Raw genomic sequence first — 14,634 nt, 5'->3', positions numbered from 1 at the left:
ACTGCAGATGGTGATTGCAGCCATGAAATTAAAAGACACTTACTCCTTAGAAGGAAAGTTATGACTAACCTAGACAGCATATTAAAAAGCAGAAACATTACTCTGCCAACAAAGGTCTGTCTAGTCAAGGCTATGGTTTTTCCAGTGGTCATGTATGGATGTGAGAGCTGGACTATAAAGAAAGCTGAGCACCAAAGAATTGATGCTTTTGAACTGTGGTGTTGGAGAAGACTCTTGAGAGTCCCTTGGACTGCAAGGAGATCCAACTAGCCCATCCTAAAGGAGATCAGTCCTGGGTGTTCATTGGAAGGACTGATGTTGAAGCTGAAACTCCAATATTTTGGCCACCTGATGCGAAGAGCTGACTCACTGGAAAAGACCCTGATGGTGGCAAAGATTGAGGGCAGGAGGAGAAGGGGACGACAGAGGATGAGATGGTTGGATGGCATCACCGACTCAATGGACATGGGTTTGGGTGGACTCCGGGAGTTGGTGATGGACAGGGAGGCCTGGCGTTCATGGGGTCACAGAGAGTCAGACATGACTGAGCGACTGAACTGAACTGGACTAGGCAAAAGAGCCAACTACTATTAATACATATGTAAGATTATAAGTAACATGTTCTCTCCTGTGTTGGAATGTCAGTTCTTTAGGAAGATGGCCTCCTCTACAGACAGCTCACAAACACCTGTGGAAAACTTCTCCAAGCTCAGTAAAACAGGGATTTTCAGCAAGGGGCAATTTCCTAGAGGACATTTGGCAATATTCAAATGGAGACATTTTAGGTCATCACAAGTCAGGGTATCTATCAGCATCTGGGATGTAGAGGCCAGGAACACTGCTAAACATCTTATATCCCAGAATGTGTAAGACTATAGGATATAACAAACAAAGAATTATCTGGCCCCAAATAGCAAGATGGGAAGGTCAAAACACCCTGTACCCTTAAGGCCAGAATAAGAAAGAAGTGTTTTCTAAAATCTGAACTCCAGGAAGTTTTCTGAGAAAATAAAGATGGCTTACCAAGGAAGTCGGGGTTTTCATTATATTAGTTTCAGGACCTTTGCCATAGATGTTTAAGAGATGTGGATGCTGAGCACTGAGACAAGGCTCCTTTGGTCAATAAACCCTTGTGAATATAGCCAATCATGCAATAGCCTTACAATAAACTTTATTTAAAGTAAGTAATGTCATACAGCTAGCGCACTAGAATGAAGTACGAGAAATGAAAATTCATTTGGAAGAATAAACCTCAAAAGGATTCAAAACCCCCAAACAGTAGGTGGGAAATTGAAAGACCACTCTAGTAGCTTGTATTCAGGGGGCCTCTCACTTGATCTCAATGCAGAGATTACTGAGCTAGCTAGTGGACCATGGGTGTACATTCTTCCTCAGTGAGCATCTTGTGCCTAGCTCAGGTACTTGCACGACAAAGTCCTTCTTCAATTAATAATGCTGCTCAAAAACACTATTAGAAAGCTCCTAAGAGTTCATTTAAACTACCTGTCAGTGAATTCAGAGTTTTCTTAAATGCATGAGATAAAACTGTATGTCTACAGCACAATTCAACAATATAGATATATATTTCCCCCCAAAGCAGAAAAAGAAGTCATCAACATGTTAATGGTACTTCTCATTCCAGTGCCTTTTATACTCAAATCTAGAAGACCAAGGTTTGATTCCCAACTCTGAGACTTTTGTCAAATAATAAAGTTCTCACTAAAATGCCTGTGAAATGAATGGGAATGTATTATAATTGTCATTGAGTGATGAGTACATTGATGGAGAAAAGAAATGGCCCTGACCAATTTGTAAAAGTACTAAACAAATAAAAAACCTGCACTAAGATTGCTTTTGAAACCCTTTAAAAGCTGTATTTAAAATATTTTTAACTCTATATGATATTTATCCCTAAAGGTGACATAGCAAGTCTTCTACGTAAAGATTACAATTTCATCCACTGAATCAAAGGTTTTTTACTTAATAAAATTAATATACTGTGTACAAGATATTTAATATATCTAAAAGGAGAAAGTAACTCACAAAATGCAAACAGAAATACACTGCAGCAAACAGCTAACTCTTTCACCATCAAGAGAAGGCATTCATGCAAATCTTCCATCACACTGCCTTACAAAACCTGATAGACAGTACTCCTTTTCAGAAGTATGGCAAAAGAAAATTAAAGATCTCTACTTACCCTTCTGATAGAAGAACTTCCTGTAATAGTAGGCGCCGAGATCCACGTGTTCCACGATGTATCTTTTCACCCGATCCAAGTGTAACACCAAGTTCTCCTTGGGCACTTCGAGTACTGCCACGCCTGCATTTGTACAATGGGAGCTGAGTGTAGACTCAAAGGAGGCACTTTCACATCCACTAAAGGAACCAGAATTTGATTTGGAGAGGCTGATCTTCCTTTCCCCTTCTCCACCAATCTCATTCCGAAAATACGGACAGCTCATCACCAGTTCATTGCTTTTATCATCTCCCTGGTCCATGCTGAGGCTTCCTTTGGAATTCAGGTCCTCTGTGCTGCCCATCGGGGAGCTGAAGCTGGCCGAGTGCGACAAAGGCCCTGAGACCAAGGATGCCACCGCAGCTGCCGAGGCCCCTGTGGTGGTGTTTCTCCTCTTAATTACATTGTGCCTGTTCATAATCGCCTCGTTCAAGTCAAATAAGATACTCTGGACATCGTAGTGGGCAAAGCACTTCGGGCATGTCCAGGGCCTGACAGAGTCTTCTGATCGGTTATCTTCAAGATCCGACGACTTCCCAAGTTCCTCACCTTTGGCATTGCGTAATTTACGAAAAATGGAGGAGTCTCCGGTTTCCGACTTGGAGCGCCGCTTGAGTGGTTTTTCCCTTTCCTTAAAGAGCCTGAGGTTCTCCCTCTGTGAGATGGGCCCGTCTATCACATCCAAGGAGAAACCAGAACCCTTGCCCCCACCGGCGATGAGAAAGTCACTGAGCTTGGTCGGAGTGGGACCTCGATCAGACTTGTCCTCTTTGTAGCCCTTTAACAAGTCAAAGAAGCTTTCTCCGGACGTTCCCTGCTTATCGATCGAGGATGTGCTACCGTATTCCCTGTGCAGCGATGGCCCCGTCTTGTAGGTGGGCGAGATACATTCATCAAAGCTATCCACGTCAAGTTCACTTATGGTGATGTCGCTGTTGCTGCGCTGCCGGATCCGGCGCAGCGCCTTCCTGGGCGAGCTGGGGTAGGCTTCGGGCATAAGAAATCTGGAGTCCATGCTCTCCGACGGCCGCGTCTTGTTCTTCAGCGTGTTCTGTATGCTTTTTAACATGGCTGAGTCACTGGAATTGAGGCTTACAGAACTTCCCTGACTCACAGGACTGCTTTTGGAGGACAGGCTCTCAAGGCAACTTGAGGTTTCTATTTCCTGGCTTGAACGGCTAGATTCTTTTACATTTTCCTTTCTGGGGGGCCAATCCGCAATCCTTGCCCGAACCCCCATCTTTGGGACTCCCGGGGTCGAAGTTATATGGTGAGAACCTTCACTTCGGGGGGGCCCTACAGGAGCCATGACAGATGACCCTAAGCTGCCGTTTTGGGACCTGAAACGTCGCATGTAGAAGTCGTCTGTGTGGACTTTGGGGGTGCCATCTGCGCCCACAACGGACGCCCTTTCAGTGGCAACCGGCCTCTCTGTCTGTGACCGTTTCAGGCTGGTCATGATGCAAAAGCAATTTGACTTAAATCCCCACAGAAAGGACCATCATACCTAAGTTTTAAATGTGCACTTCCCTTTTGGAGAATGGCTTCCAGAAAATACAGCAGTTGCATGAGATCTTAATCTTTTTCATTTAAAAGGTTAAAATAGCTCATTTTCAAATCTCTGAAAATCCAGATCTGTAGAACATTATAATCCACAAGAGTTCCTTTGCTTTACTTTGATAGATGGCTTTCTTTCAGAAAGAACTGAATGGAACTTGTATCACTGGGACTCTGTGATTGCCATAATCCCATGCTTTCTCTAAAAGAGAGGAGGACAATTTGGATTAGCATTTAATAAATTCATCTAAAAATAAGTATGCAATTGCCAAAACCAGATACATGCAAATAAAAGATTCAGTAACGGATTGTGGCTCACAGTTTACATCCCATATTTTTAGTAAAGCAGATTTGAAAGCACTTACTAATATCCACCATTTAAATTACATATATTTTAAAAGACTATTAATACTTCAGCTTAATTGAACTGTTTCATAGAATTAGAAGGTGGTGAGGGATCTTGTTCCAGGACATTAGCCCAAGCACAGACCACAGACAGACTCCAGTGACCTCTAACAATGTAGACTATCATGAACCGCTGTGTTGATCAGAAGTTCACGGCATAACCAACAGAGTTCAATAATTAGAGCAACATACAGCTTTTTAACAAGACTAAAAATTGAAAAATTATGTTACGGAATATGTCGCAACACTTACTTTTTAACCTCTTCTGTATTCCAAAATTCAAACTTAGTTTTCTGTTTCTTTACAAAGGCTTAACAGAGTTGGCAAGAGCAAATACAATAGAGAGAAAATAAACACAGTTTTCCCCAAGCCATTCTACCCATTAGCATGCTTCAGTAATTCCCCCCAGTTTATTACTTACCCCGAAGAGCAGAATTTCAGAATGCATCCAGCATTTTCCACCACCTCTTCCCAGAGCTCTCTTTCCTTCTATCTACCCTTAAAGCTACAAACGTTTCACTAATTAGCAAAATGCCTGCATTTCCTTACGCATTGCAACCCACCCCACCCTTCGGTGCTAATTTATGAAGACAGCAGAAACCAAAAGCTGCTGTAGGCAGATCTCTCCATGTCCCCCAGTCGACGACAGAGAAGTGCTAACATCCTTCCAGGTGACGGGCAAAGAAAACCAACTTCCTCAGGAGCACGTCAATCAGGAGGCAAGAGGCACAGATTCTGAGCACAAAACCCTGCATGGTTGCGTACATCCTGAAAATAAAGGCAGAGGACCCTTTTCCAAGGCTCCACAAATTACACAAGAGGTGGCCTTTAAATTCCTGCCAAATGCATGCTTGCAAAGACGCTGCTGATCCAGCACTGCGCTGCCGGGGCCGCATTGTCTACAAATCACGGCTGACACCCAGGCCGACCCGGGTTCGCTGCGCTCCGCTCCCCAGCAACAAGCACTTACTTCCACGATAATTAAGCATCTCGCTAGTCGGCTTCCTGCCTCCCAGGCAGCCGCTTTAATTTCTCCTGCGCTATGCAGCATCATTTTAGAAGACTCGCTGCTATTTAAAGGCTGGAACATTTAGGGGTGTTTCAAAAATGCACGCCGCCTGCAGAACACAGGGCCAAAGGAGCTCCAGCTGGCTGCTTAGACCAGCCCCACACAGAAACGCCGATTGTTTTCCCTTTGGCTCCTCTTCACCATCTTTTGTGAAAGGGATAATGGTTTTGCACCACTACCCAATGAAACCTGACTTTCGACCTCTCTAGATACTTCTACCGTCAGATGGCTATAATTTGACTGTATATCTGGGAGCTGTCCAGGATCCTCTTGAACTGTAAACCTTCAAGTGGAATAATGTGCTAACTGTTGCTTGAGTCTGAAAGAGACCATGTGGCCACAGCCAAGGTTTAAGAAGTGCTCCTTATAAAATGGAAGGAAACTGGGCAACTGAACCAAAATGCAAAGTAAACACTAACCCATCTCAAAGGGAAAAAAAAAATCTTTTGACAACCCCAAACCACAATTTATGAGCTATTTTGTAACCAGGGAAAAAAGAAGCTGTTTATTTCAATGAAACGGCTTTCAAAGAAAGAATATACTGACATATAAGATAATTCTCGATAGATTCTTATGAAAATCAGATGTTTTCAATGTCCCTCACAAACTCACAGAAATCCAAATAAATCATCTATCGTTCCCAGAACTGACATTCTCTAAAAGGCCAGTGCACCAACCCCCCAGGGTAAAGACTCATTCGTGCCACATTTCGTTTCCCTTAGAATAGAGTTCACCGCAGGACTGTCTTTTTTTAGTATCTGTGAAGTTATAGGTCAGCACGAAAATACAGTAAGTAGCACTGACTTGGAAATACCTGCTCTTGGTGGTCACTACTCCAGGATTTCCGTTCAGAAGCACCGCATATGCTTCCTGGGTCTTTTTAACAGGTTTTTAAAAAATGTTACACAAGTGGGCTTCCCTGGTGGCTCAGCGGTAAAGAATTGGCCTGCCAATGCAGGAGACACGGGTCCGATCCCTGGTCTGAGAAGATCCTACACGCTGTGGAACAAGTAACCCTGTGTGCAACAATGATGGAGCCGGCGATCCAGAGCCTGGGAGCCGCAACCACGGAGCCCACGTGCTACAACTCCTGAAGCCCACCTGCTCTAAAGCCGAGGCTCCACAACAAGAGGAGTCAATGCAATGAGAAGCCCACATACCGAAACTAGAGAGTGGCCCCCACTTGCTGCAACTAGAGAAAAGTCCTCACATCAGTGAAGACTCAGCACAACCAAAAATAAATAAAATTATTCAAAAAATCTTAGAGAAATGTTTCTTTGTAATTTAAAATAAATGCCAGAACTCCTGCTACATCTTGACTACGATAACTCAGTGTTATCTTTCAATTTCAAAATACACGTGGACACATACGGGAGAGAGTGCCCACCATTAAACGACCTGAAAAATCTGAGGAGGTTCAAGATGGGACAACTAAGTTACATAACAGATTTTGTTTTCTTGTCATGGAGACTTTTTTTCCTTTTCTCTTTTTTCCTCTCTTTCCTATCCTTATTTATAGCAACAAAGCCCTTCAGGCACAATAGGAACTTTAGACACAGACCAGCATCTACAGAATATATACGCTCTGTATTTATTCAAGTACTAATTGAAAATAATGGTGCCATCCATGTGTAATATGACACCACATCCATAATACCTAAAACCTATTCCTTGGGGTTAATGGAAATAGCAAACATATGCTAACAATGATTAGCAATTCTCTTAGTTATCAGCAAACCTGCTTAAGCATCACTAAATATGGTAAAAAACGATAGAATTAAGTAGATGAGCAGTACTAATTTATTGCATGTCACTTCTATCTGTTGAAAGAGTAAACTGTTTAAAAAATATCCTTGTTATATATTTAATTTTACAGCTCTAGGTAGTACTTGAGTCCATGGTGGATCCATTTAGCTAGAATATCAATCCCATTGTTTAGTTCTGTGAGCTCCGGAAACTCTCTCAGCTAAGGAGAAGACACAATCTACTAACTGAAAATCTTTCCATCACTCAAGGTCTATCACCACGTAACCTACCACAGTTTTCTGATAAGACCATTCTTTCAAAGGAACTGCCTCCTCCTCTCCAGTAAATCACCCCCGTCTTTTAGCATTAACTTCTGAGCATGGACCACACACTTGGTGCTAGAGATATTTGGGGAAACAGCCCCTCCCTCCAAGGGAGGCTACAGGTGTAAAAACAGTCCCTGTCATCCAGGCTCACTGAGACATTTACATTCTTGACCTCTCTAGCCTTCCTGAAATTCTGTCTTCTCTAGGCCTTTGTAATGAATACATTCTTCTTAATTTCTGGTGCCTCCTCAGGATCACTGGTGGCTCCATTTAAAAGCAAGTGTTTCCAGGGTGGTACCCTTGGTTTAATTCTCTTACTAGTCTTCAGAGTTTTTGAAGGTGCTGTAAAGGGTGTTAGTATGAGGATGCATTTGAACGCCAAGTGTATTAGGATGAGATCGCAGACCTGGGGACACTGGAGTAAAGATATTACTCTGGAAACGAGGGTGTTGACTTGGCTGGATCAGTTGTCTGTGTAACTGAACGAAGCAGAATTAGGAAACTGCGTGGGGGAGATAGCTGCATGGTAGCCAGTACCGTCTGGAGATGTCATAGATATCCACAGCTTTAAATATATTATCTCTATGCAGTTACCTCCAAATCTCTTCTCATGACCCTTTCCCTTAAATTACAGATAAAATATATGCAAGTGCTCATTTGATATCTTCCTTATTTATCCATTTTCAACATGAATTATTAAGCAGAAAAATGGGAAAATAAAATTTTTCCAAGAAATAAATGAGTGATAAGGAAGTGAGAACAATAAATAATTGAAGGAACCAAAGGAAGGGAACAACATGGGAAACTTTCTTTGTGCCAAGGGCATAAAAATAGTTTAAAGGTTATACAAGAAGACGTGGGAAGGAAAGAAAACAAAAAATGAACAACAACTTACAGTTCCTGCCCTGAAATAATCTAAGTACAACATGGTACGTTCACTAAAAAGATGTAGTGTGCACGCTTAGTTGTGTCCAACTCTTTGGGACCCTACAGACTGGGGCCTGCCAAGCTTCCCTGTCCATGGAATTTTCCAGGCAAGAATACTGGAATGGGTTGTCATTTCCTCCTCCAGGGGATCTTCCTGACCCAGGGATGGAACTTGCATCTCCTGCATTGGCAGGCAGATTTTTTTTTTTACCACTGAGAGACCTGGAAAGCCCATGAAAAGATATAGCATTCTTCACCAATTACCTCTATATTTCAAAATGAGATGTTGGTAGGTCCTTTAATTGGCATAGCCTCAGATACAGGACCAACTCTCAATGATTCCAGGCAATAGATGAAATTTTGATGATGAATAACATCCTGAGATTACACAGATAAACAATGTGAATATTTATGAAAGTGTCAATGTAAATAGTTTATTAAGCTGTATATACAGACTTAAAATATCCATAAGTATTCTTTAGAATATAATAGCAAACTTTATTTTAAAACAGAAATATTACATCACAGTGTTTGGACATTAGATTAGCTATGATAACCAAATAAAACTAATGATTTCCTTTACCTCCCTTCTTGGCTTTCCTGAATTACAGTCACAGTACATAAAAGTAACATCTCAGATAGAAGGGACGTCTCACTCTTTCAAATCAGCCTTGAAACACGTACAAACATCTCCATGCAATGTCCTGGATAATTTAAGCTTTATGAATCAGCATTTAACTTTTTAGACTGGAATTTCCCCCTTCTTTCATTTCCGTTCTGTCTCCTCAACAAAAATCAGGAAGGATTGGGAAGAGAGGAGTTGATAAGTCTAGTTCCTGCTCTCCAAATGTTCACTATCTAAAAAAGACAACACTGATGAAGTAGATTCAAATAATTTGCCCTCAAATTACCAAAGTGAATAAAGAAGTTATAGATACAAAACATACATAAACAGATGAATTTACATTTGAGTTTAGAGATAAGAAAGCAATTTAAAATGTACTTGTTTTGATAGAGTAAAGAGCAAAAGAAAGAATAACATTTGCCTCCAACTATCCTCCAAACAAAAAGTTTGACGAAGAAGGTTACATTTCAAAGGTCTAGTAAGGCTTGAACATACTTTGTGTAGCTGCAGGTGAAGGCAACATGAAAATTTGGCAGCAAGCTTGATGGCAGAAGAGGGGTGATAAAATATAAAGGATTTGGAAAAAAAATTTTTTTTAAATAAAATTTAAAAGGTTTGGAGTCAGACACATGGTAAGAATTACTGATAGGTAAGAAAATGATTCAACAGCTGGCAAAATAAAGGAGAACATAATAAATGTGAACATTTATCTTATTTGAATAAGAGAAAACTCAGGCAATAAGCAATTAATATAATGCCAAGAGGAGGAGGTTGTGAGGAGGAGCTTAAAGTAAAGAGGTAAAAGGTAAAACGTAGTTAATAGAAAGGTAACCATGAACCAGAATTATCAGAGGAAAAACAGCATTTGAGGTACAGCAAATGAATACTTGAGGGTGGGAGAAGAAGGGGACGACAGAGGATGAGATGGTTGGATGGCATCACCAACTCAATGGACATGGGTTTGGGTAGATTCTGGGAGTTGGTGATGGACAGGGAGGCCTGGCGCAATATGAACCATAGGAGGCTGTGGTTCATGCGGTCGCAAAGAGTCGGACACAACTAAGTGGCTGAACTGAAATAAATACTCTCAAGGAAAAGAAATCAGAGCTCATCAGAGGCATGAAGAATCTGTGGCTGCCATCCAGGATATTAAGAGAGCAGACTATATCCATGAAGGAAGGTAGTGTTTTTAAAAAAGCAATATGTACATTAATATTTATTTAAAATCCATTAGAAAGTTACTCATCAATCCTGCAAACTGTGATCTAGTACTGATAATCTAATTACCAAATAGGATCTGGGGAAGCGGGATATGAGAAATGGACAGGGAGCAGAGAAACAACCAATAAATGTCTACTATGCAGGAAGAAAGGCTTGTCAACTTTCCCCAAATTGTGTTTCAAATCCTTCAAGTTAGTAGTTCATAAGAAAGGGTTCTATAATTAAATAAGGAAGGCACACACTATCACCTGCATTAGGATTTGATAATACATGTTAGTATATTAAGGCTCCATGAAATATACAGTTTTTTTTAAAAAAACCAACACTTAACTATTAAACTACGATATTTCTTAACTGATTTGACCATGGACTTATTTTTTTAAGACTATTTTTATATTGTGCTTCCTATTGAATATAACTGAAGAGAAATGGGCCCAGTTTCAGAAGAACTCAGGATACAAACAAAATGGTTTATACGTTATAAATTTAGTTTTTTTTTTAGTTACGTATAGGTATATAAACAAGCCAAAGGAAGTTCACCAAGGGAGTTATAATACTTGTCTGTAGACAGATTATAAATAATTCCTTTTTAAAGTACTTAACTATATGATTTATTTTCTAAAATGAGCATGCATAACTTTTATAATCAGAAGAAAATGTTTACAAGAAAAAAAGCAACTAATTCTGTTACTAAAAACAATAAACCATCTGAGAATGTTGCATGATGAACACACACTTGAATACTAATTATTAAATACAGCCCCATGTAAAACCTCAAACCATTCAAATCACCAAACAAGTCAAAATGCAACAGATGTCAAGTCCTTACAATAAGATGATCTTGTGCTAAATCCTCTGATTAAAATGGAATCAAAGAGGGCTACATAAAATAGAAAGTACTGAAGATTATAAGATTTAGCAGTATTTACAGGATTTGAATAATTACTCCATACAGATGATTAATACAATTGCATGCATTTCCTCATCTTTTTTTTTTTATATTTAATGCTGCTTTCTTTATATTTAGTATTGACACAAAAGCCCCCTCCTACCCAAAAGTCTCCATTTCACCCTTTCACAAGGTTGCAGTGACCTGGGTAATCCGATGACGCTGCCTAAACAAAGCAGACTGAGTCGTCATCACTCGTAGACCTTTCCTGAAACACATCTACTTTCCCACATACACATGAGTGAAGTGAAAGCGCTCAGTCGTGTCCGACTCTTTGCAACACCATGGACTATACAGTCCATGGAATTCTCCAGGCCAGAAAACCGGAGTGGGTAGCCTTTCCCTACTCCATGCTTCTCAGCTTTTGACCTTACAACCCTCCTCCTGCAGACATTCGGGCTAAACTGGAAGAAGGTCACCATTCGGGCTGCAGACCAACACTCTGGAGAGTATTATCATATTGTCCTGGGGTATCGATGGCTTGAGGAAACTGTATATTTAACCCGGAAAGGAAGAATTTAGTAGTACTGGCTTTCTCTGAGGGCAGGAGGGAAAGAGATGGTCTAAAGTGCATTAAGTCAGATTTAAACTAGATAAACGATGAAAATTGCCTCTGATCCATATGTGGCGAACCGCAGTTGAGCATCTGCATCACTAAGGACAGCTTTTCAGGCTGCCAACACGAGCTATGGGAGCACCAGCTATTTGGTGTTCTACACTAAGCCAGTCACTCTCAAAAGAGAAAGCAAAGCGGGAACATTTCCACCCTCAAGTCCCTATGATCTAACTGGAAGAGGACTGGAAGGTTCAGTAAGACAGAATGTCACAATTGGCTTTGTCAAAGACATCAACGTTTTCTCACTTGAGCATTTAAAATCCAAAAAGAATGTAAGAAAGTGCACTTGAGACACAGAAAAAGAATAGAAAGTGACATCAGTAAGAACAACGGGGGGATGTGTGTGTGCTCCGTCATGTCCAACTCTTTGTGACCCCATGGACTGTAGCCCTGCAGTCTCCTCTGTCCATGGAATTTTCCAAGCAAGCATACTGGAATAGATTGCCATTTCCTACTCCAGGGGAATCCTCCCAACACAGGGATCGAACCCACGTCTCTTGCGTCTCCTGCATTGGCAGGCAGGTTCTTTACCATTAAGAACAATGGAAAAACAGAAAGTTCCTTCTAAGCACAACGCTAATAACCTAATCATTGTTAATCACAGTATCACCAGTAACCATGTTTCACTTAGCAGATTTTAAAATATCACACCCAAGGACAGAGAGCTTAAAAGGAAAAAATTAAAATCACTCCACCTTGCCTTAGTCTTTCCTTAAATACAGTTGCTGGTGGGTTATTCGTCTGCTTCACTCTACACTTATTTCGGAGCATAAACTCTCTCCCCACAGTGCTCAGAGAGCATGGAACTCTGCCATCCTGTCCACTCCGTGACCCGTGCGCATCCCGAGTCCTCATGAGCCCCTGGGAGGCGAGCATCTCCCTTTCAGAGAGGGAAAACACACTGACATGAAAACGTGGAGGGCTCTCTCTCTAATAAACACTGAGCTGGCAGTTAGAGGCATTACAGCAGAAAAACCACTGTGAAAACACATTTTAAAAGAAAAAAGGCCTCCATTTATAGCCCGAGTATTACTTCTGAAGCCCAATCCAGACGTGAATCTCAACACCCAGTGGGGAAAAAATGCTGCAGCGGTCAGGTCACTTGCCTTCCACGCACCTTCAGAGGTCCCTCAACGGCAACCCCATGATTGTCTGAATTGGGCCTGGAGCTCAGAAGCAGGCAGCACCCACTCCCCGCTTCCTTCTTTCTCTAAGAGCAGGGAACAGGTCTGCCCTCCACAAACCGGCACCTTTTTATAAAGCTCCACAGTGGCTGAACCTGAATCGAGGGTGTCCCTCTTGACCTTACATTCAGCATCTAGAATTGTGAGTTACAAGAATGAATAGCTTGTCTGATCCTTTCATTTTCCACACAAGGCGTCTCAGGGCCAGAAACTGTTAAGTACACCACGGTGTCCCACACAGCTGGGACAGAGCCCACGTGTGAAGTCAGGTTTCCTCGTGCCCTGATGCCTGTCCTGTTTGCTATACTGGGCTGTCCTTCCAGAACATGCTTTTTCAATAATCTCCTGCCACCAACTGTAACTACAGTCTGAGCATCCATCTGTACCAGCTACTGTGCGCTAACTATCTGGTGTACGCCCCACATCCATCTGCAGGCAGGTGTCATCCACCACCATCCAGGGCTGCTCAGAGACTGGGTCAGTGCTGGGTCTGACCCCTAATCCCTGCTCCCTTATTGAAATGCCTCTCCTGCTATTAATACTACTTTCTGCAATTAACTCTACACATGGTTGGGTGTTTTCTCCTCAAGTGGATATTAGGTTCTGGAGGACAGAGAGCCATCCAATCCTTATCTCCAAAGCACCTAAGCTCAGTATCCTTGAAATGGAATTTTTTGCAACAAAAGCCACAAGCTCCCAGCTAAGATGAACTAGAAATTAGTTGGTACATTAACAGAATTTATATTGTAAACTAAAATGTAATTATGGTTATCTCATAAATACTGTGTTGAGGGAGACAAAAAATAAAAAAAACCTCCACATCACTGAAATTTAATAAAGATTTCAGTTTCATCATTCTCTCTTAAGATTAGCCTTCACACAGCAGTAGTGAATGAAAAATAATAGCGGTTTGACCTGCGTCCTTTCAATCCACTCCTCATCGAAGTGCATGAAAAATAACCATTAAAATGAGCAAGTCTTTTAAAAGAAGTGAATCAGTTAGAATGAGATAAGGTACAATCACATGAAATACTGATGCACAATAGAATTTGGTATTAATAATCGTAGCAAGTAAATTAATTCACAGGAAAACAGAATGAGGGTGGTTAACACAGCATACATGGGAAAGACAACAGAAGCCAGAGATTAAAATCTGTCATCAAATTAATGATGGTCAAACTAATTTTTCTGTTTTACCCTCAATTAATTCTTCTTCCATTCAGAAGTCTCCTCTTTGCTGCCCCCACTTTTCAAAGTTGCTTTTTTTTAAATAAATGAATATGCTTCTTGTTTAAAAAAAAAAAGAACTGAAATGGTGCTGAAAAAGTGAAAAATACGCCTTCCTTCAAGACATCCCAATCCCAATCCCAAAGGCAGCCACTCCTAACAGTTTATGAATTCTTCCAGACTCTGTGTGGGGGTTGGGTGCACACACAATAAGACAAGCATTGAACAAGATGGGGAGGGGGGAAGTAGCCCAGGGGACAGCTCACAACTTATGAAACTTAGCCCCAGCACTTGTTCAATATGACAGAACCAGAAAACAAGGGTCAAAGAATCGACTTACGTTCAGGAGAGGCAGAGGACCTCCCTTGCCAACCTGACATAAAGTACTGACTGAAACCCTTCACAGCTGACACATTTTCAATCTTTTATGTACTTATCCTGATTCTGAAAATAGGAGCCCTATACAAAAGTTTCTGGCAACTAGTCAACAAAAATTAAGGCAAGAGCAAATGAAATAGCTTTAATTCAATGCACACCACAATC

The 14,634-nt window shown here is 41.2% G+C and overlaps 1 protein-coding gene across 11 annotated transcripts in view; it reads right to left on the bottom strand.

Moving 5' to 3' along the window:
- The window catches only part of SIPA1L1 (signal induced proliferation associated 1 like 1), a 373,204-nt gene that overhangs the window by 133,108 nt on the left and 225,462 nt on the right, over positions 1-14,634 (bottom strand). For 10 of the 11 annotated variants that reach the window (XM_065940374.1, XM_065940373.1, XM_065940380.1 and 7 more), the window contains one exon: positions 2,201-3,998. In XM_065940374.1, coding sequence (XP_065796446.1) covers positions 2,201-3,698 — 1,498 coding nt within the window. In that variant the 5' untranslated portion in view covers positions 3,699-3,998. Of the gene's footprint in view, positions 1-2,200; positions 3,999-4,622; positions 4,833-14,634 lie in introns of those variants that run through there. The other variant, XM_065940381.1, reaches the window with a different exon arrangement.

Source organism: Muntiacus reevesi, chromosome 7 (assembly GCF_963930625.1).
Source record: "Muntiacus reevesi chromosome 7, mMunRee1.1, whole genome shotgun sequence".
Lineage (NCBI taxonomy): Eukaryota > Metazoa > Chordata > Mammalia > Artiodactyla > Cervidae > Muntiacus > Muntiacus reevesi.
This window is presented reverse-complemented; position numbering and strand designations above follow the sequence as displayed.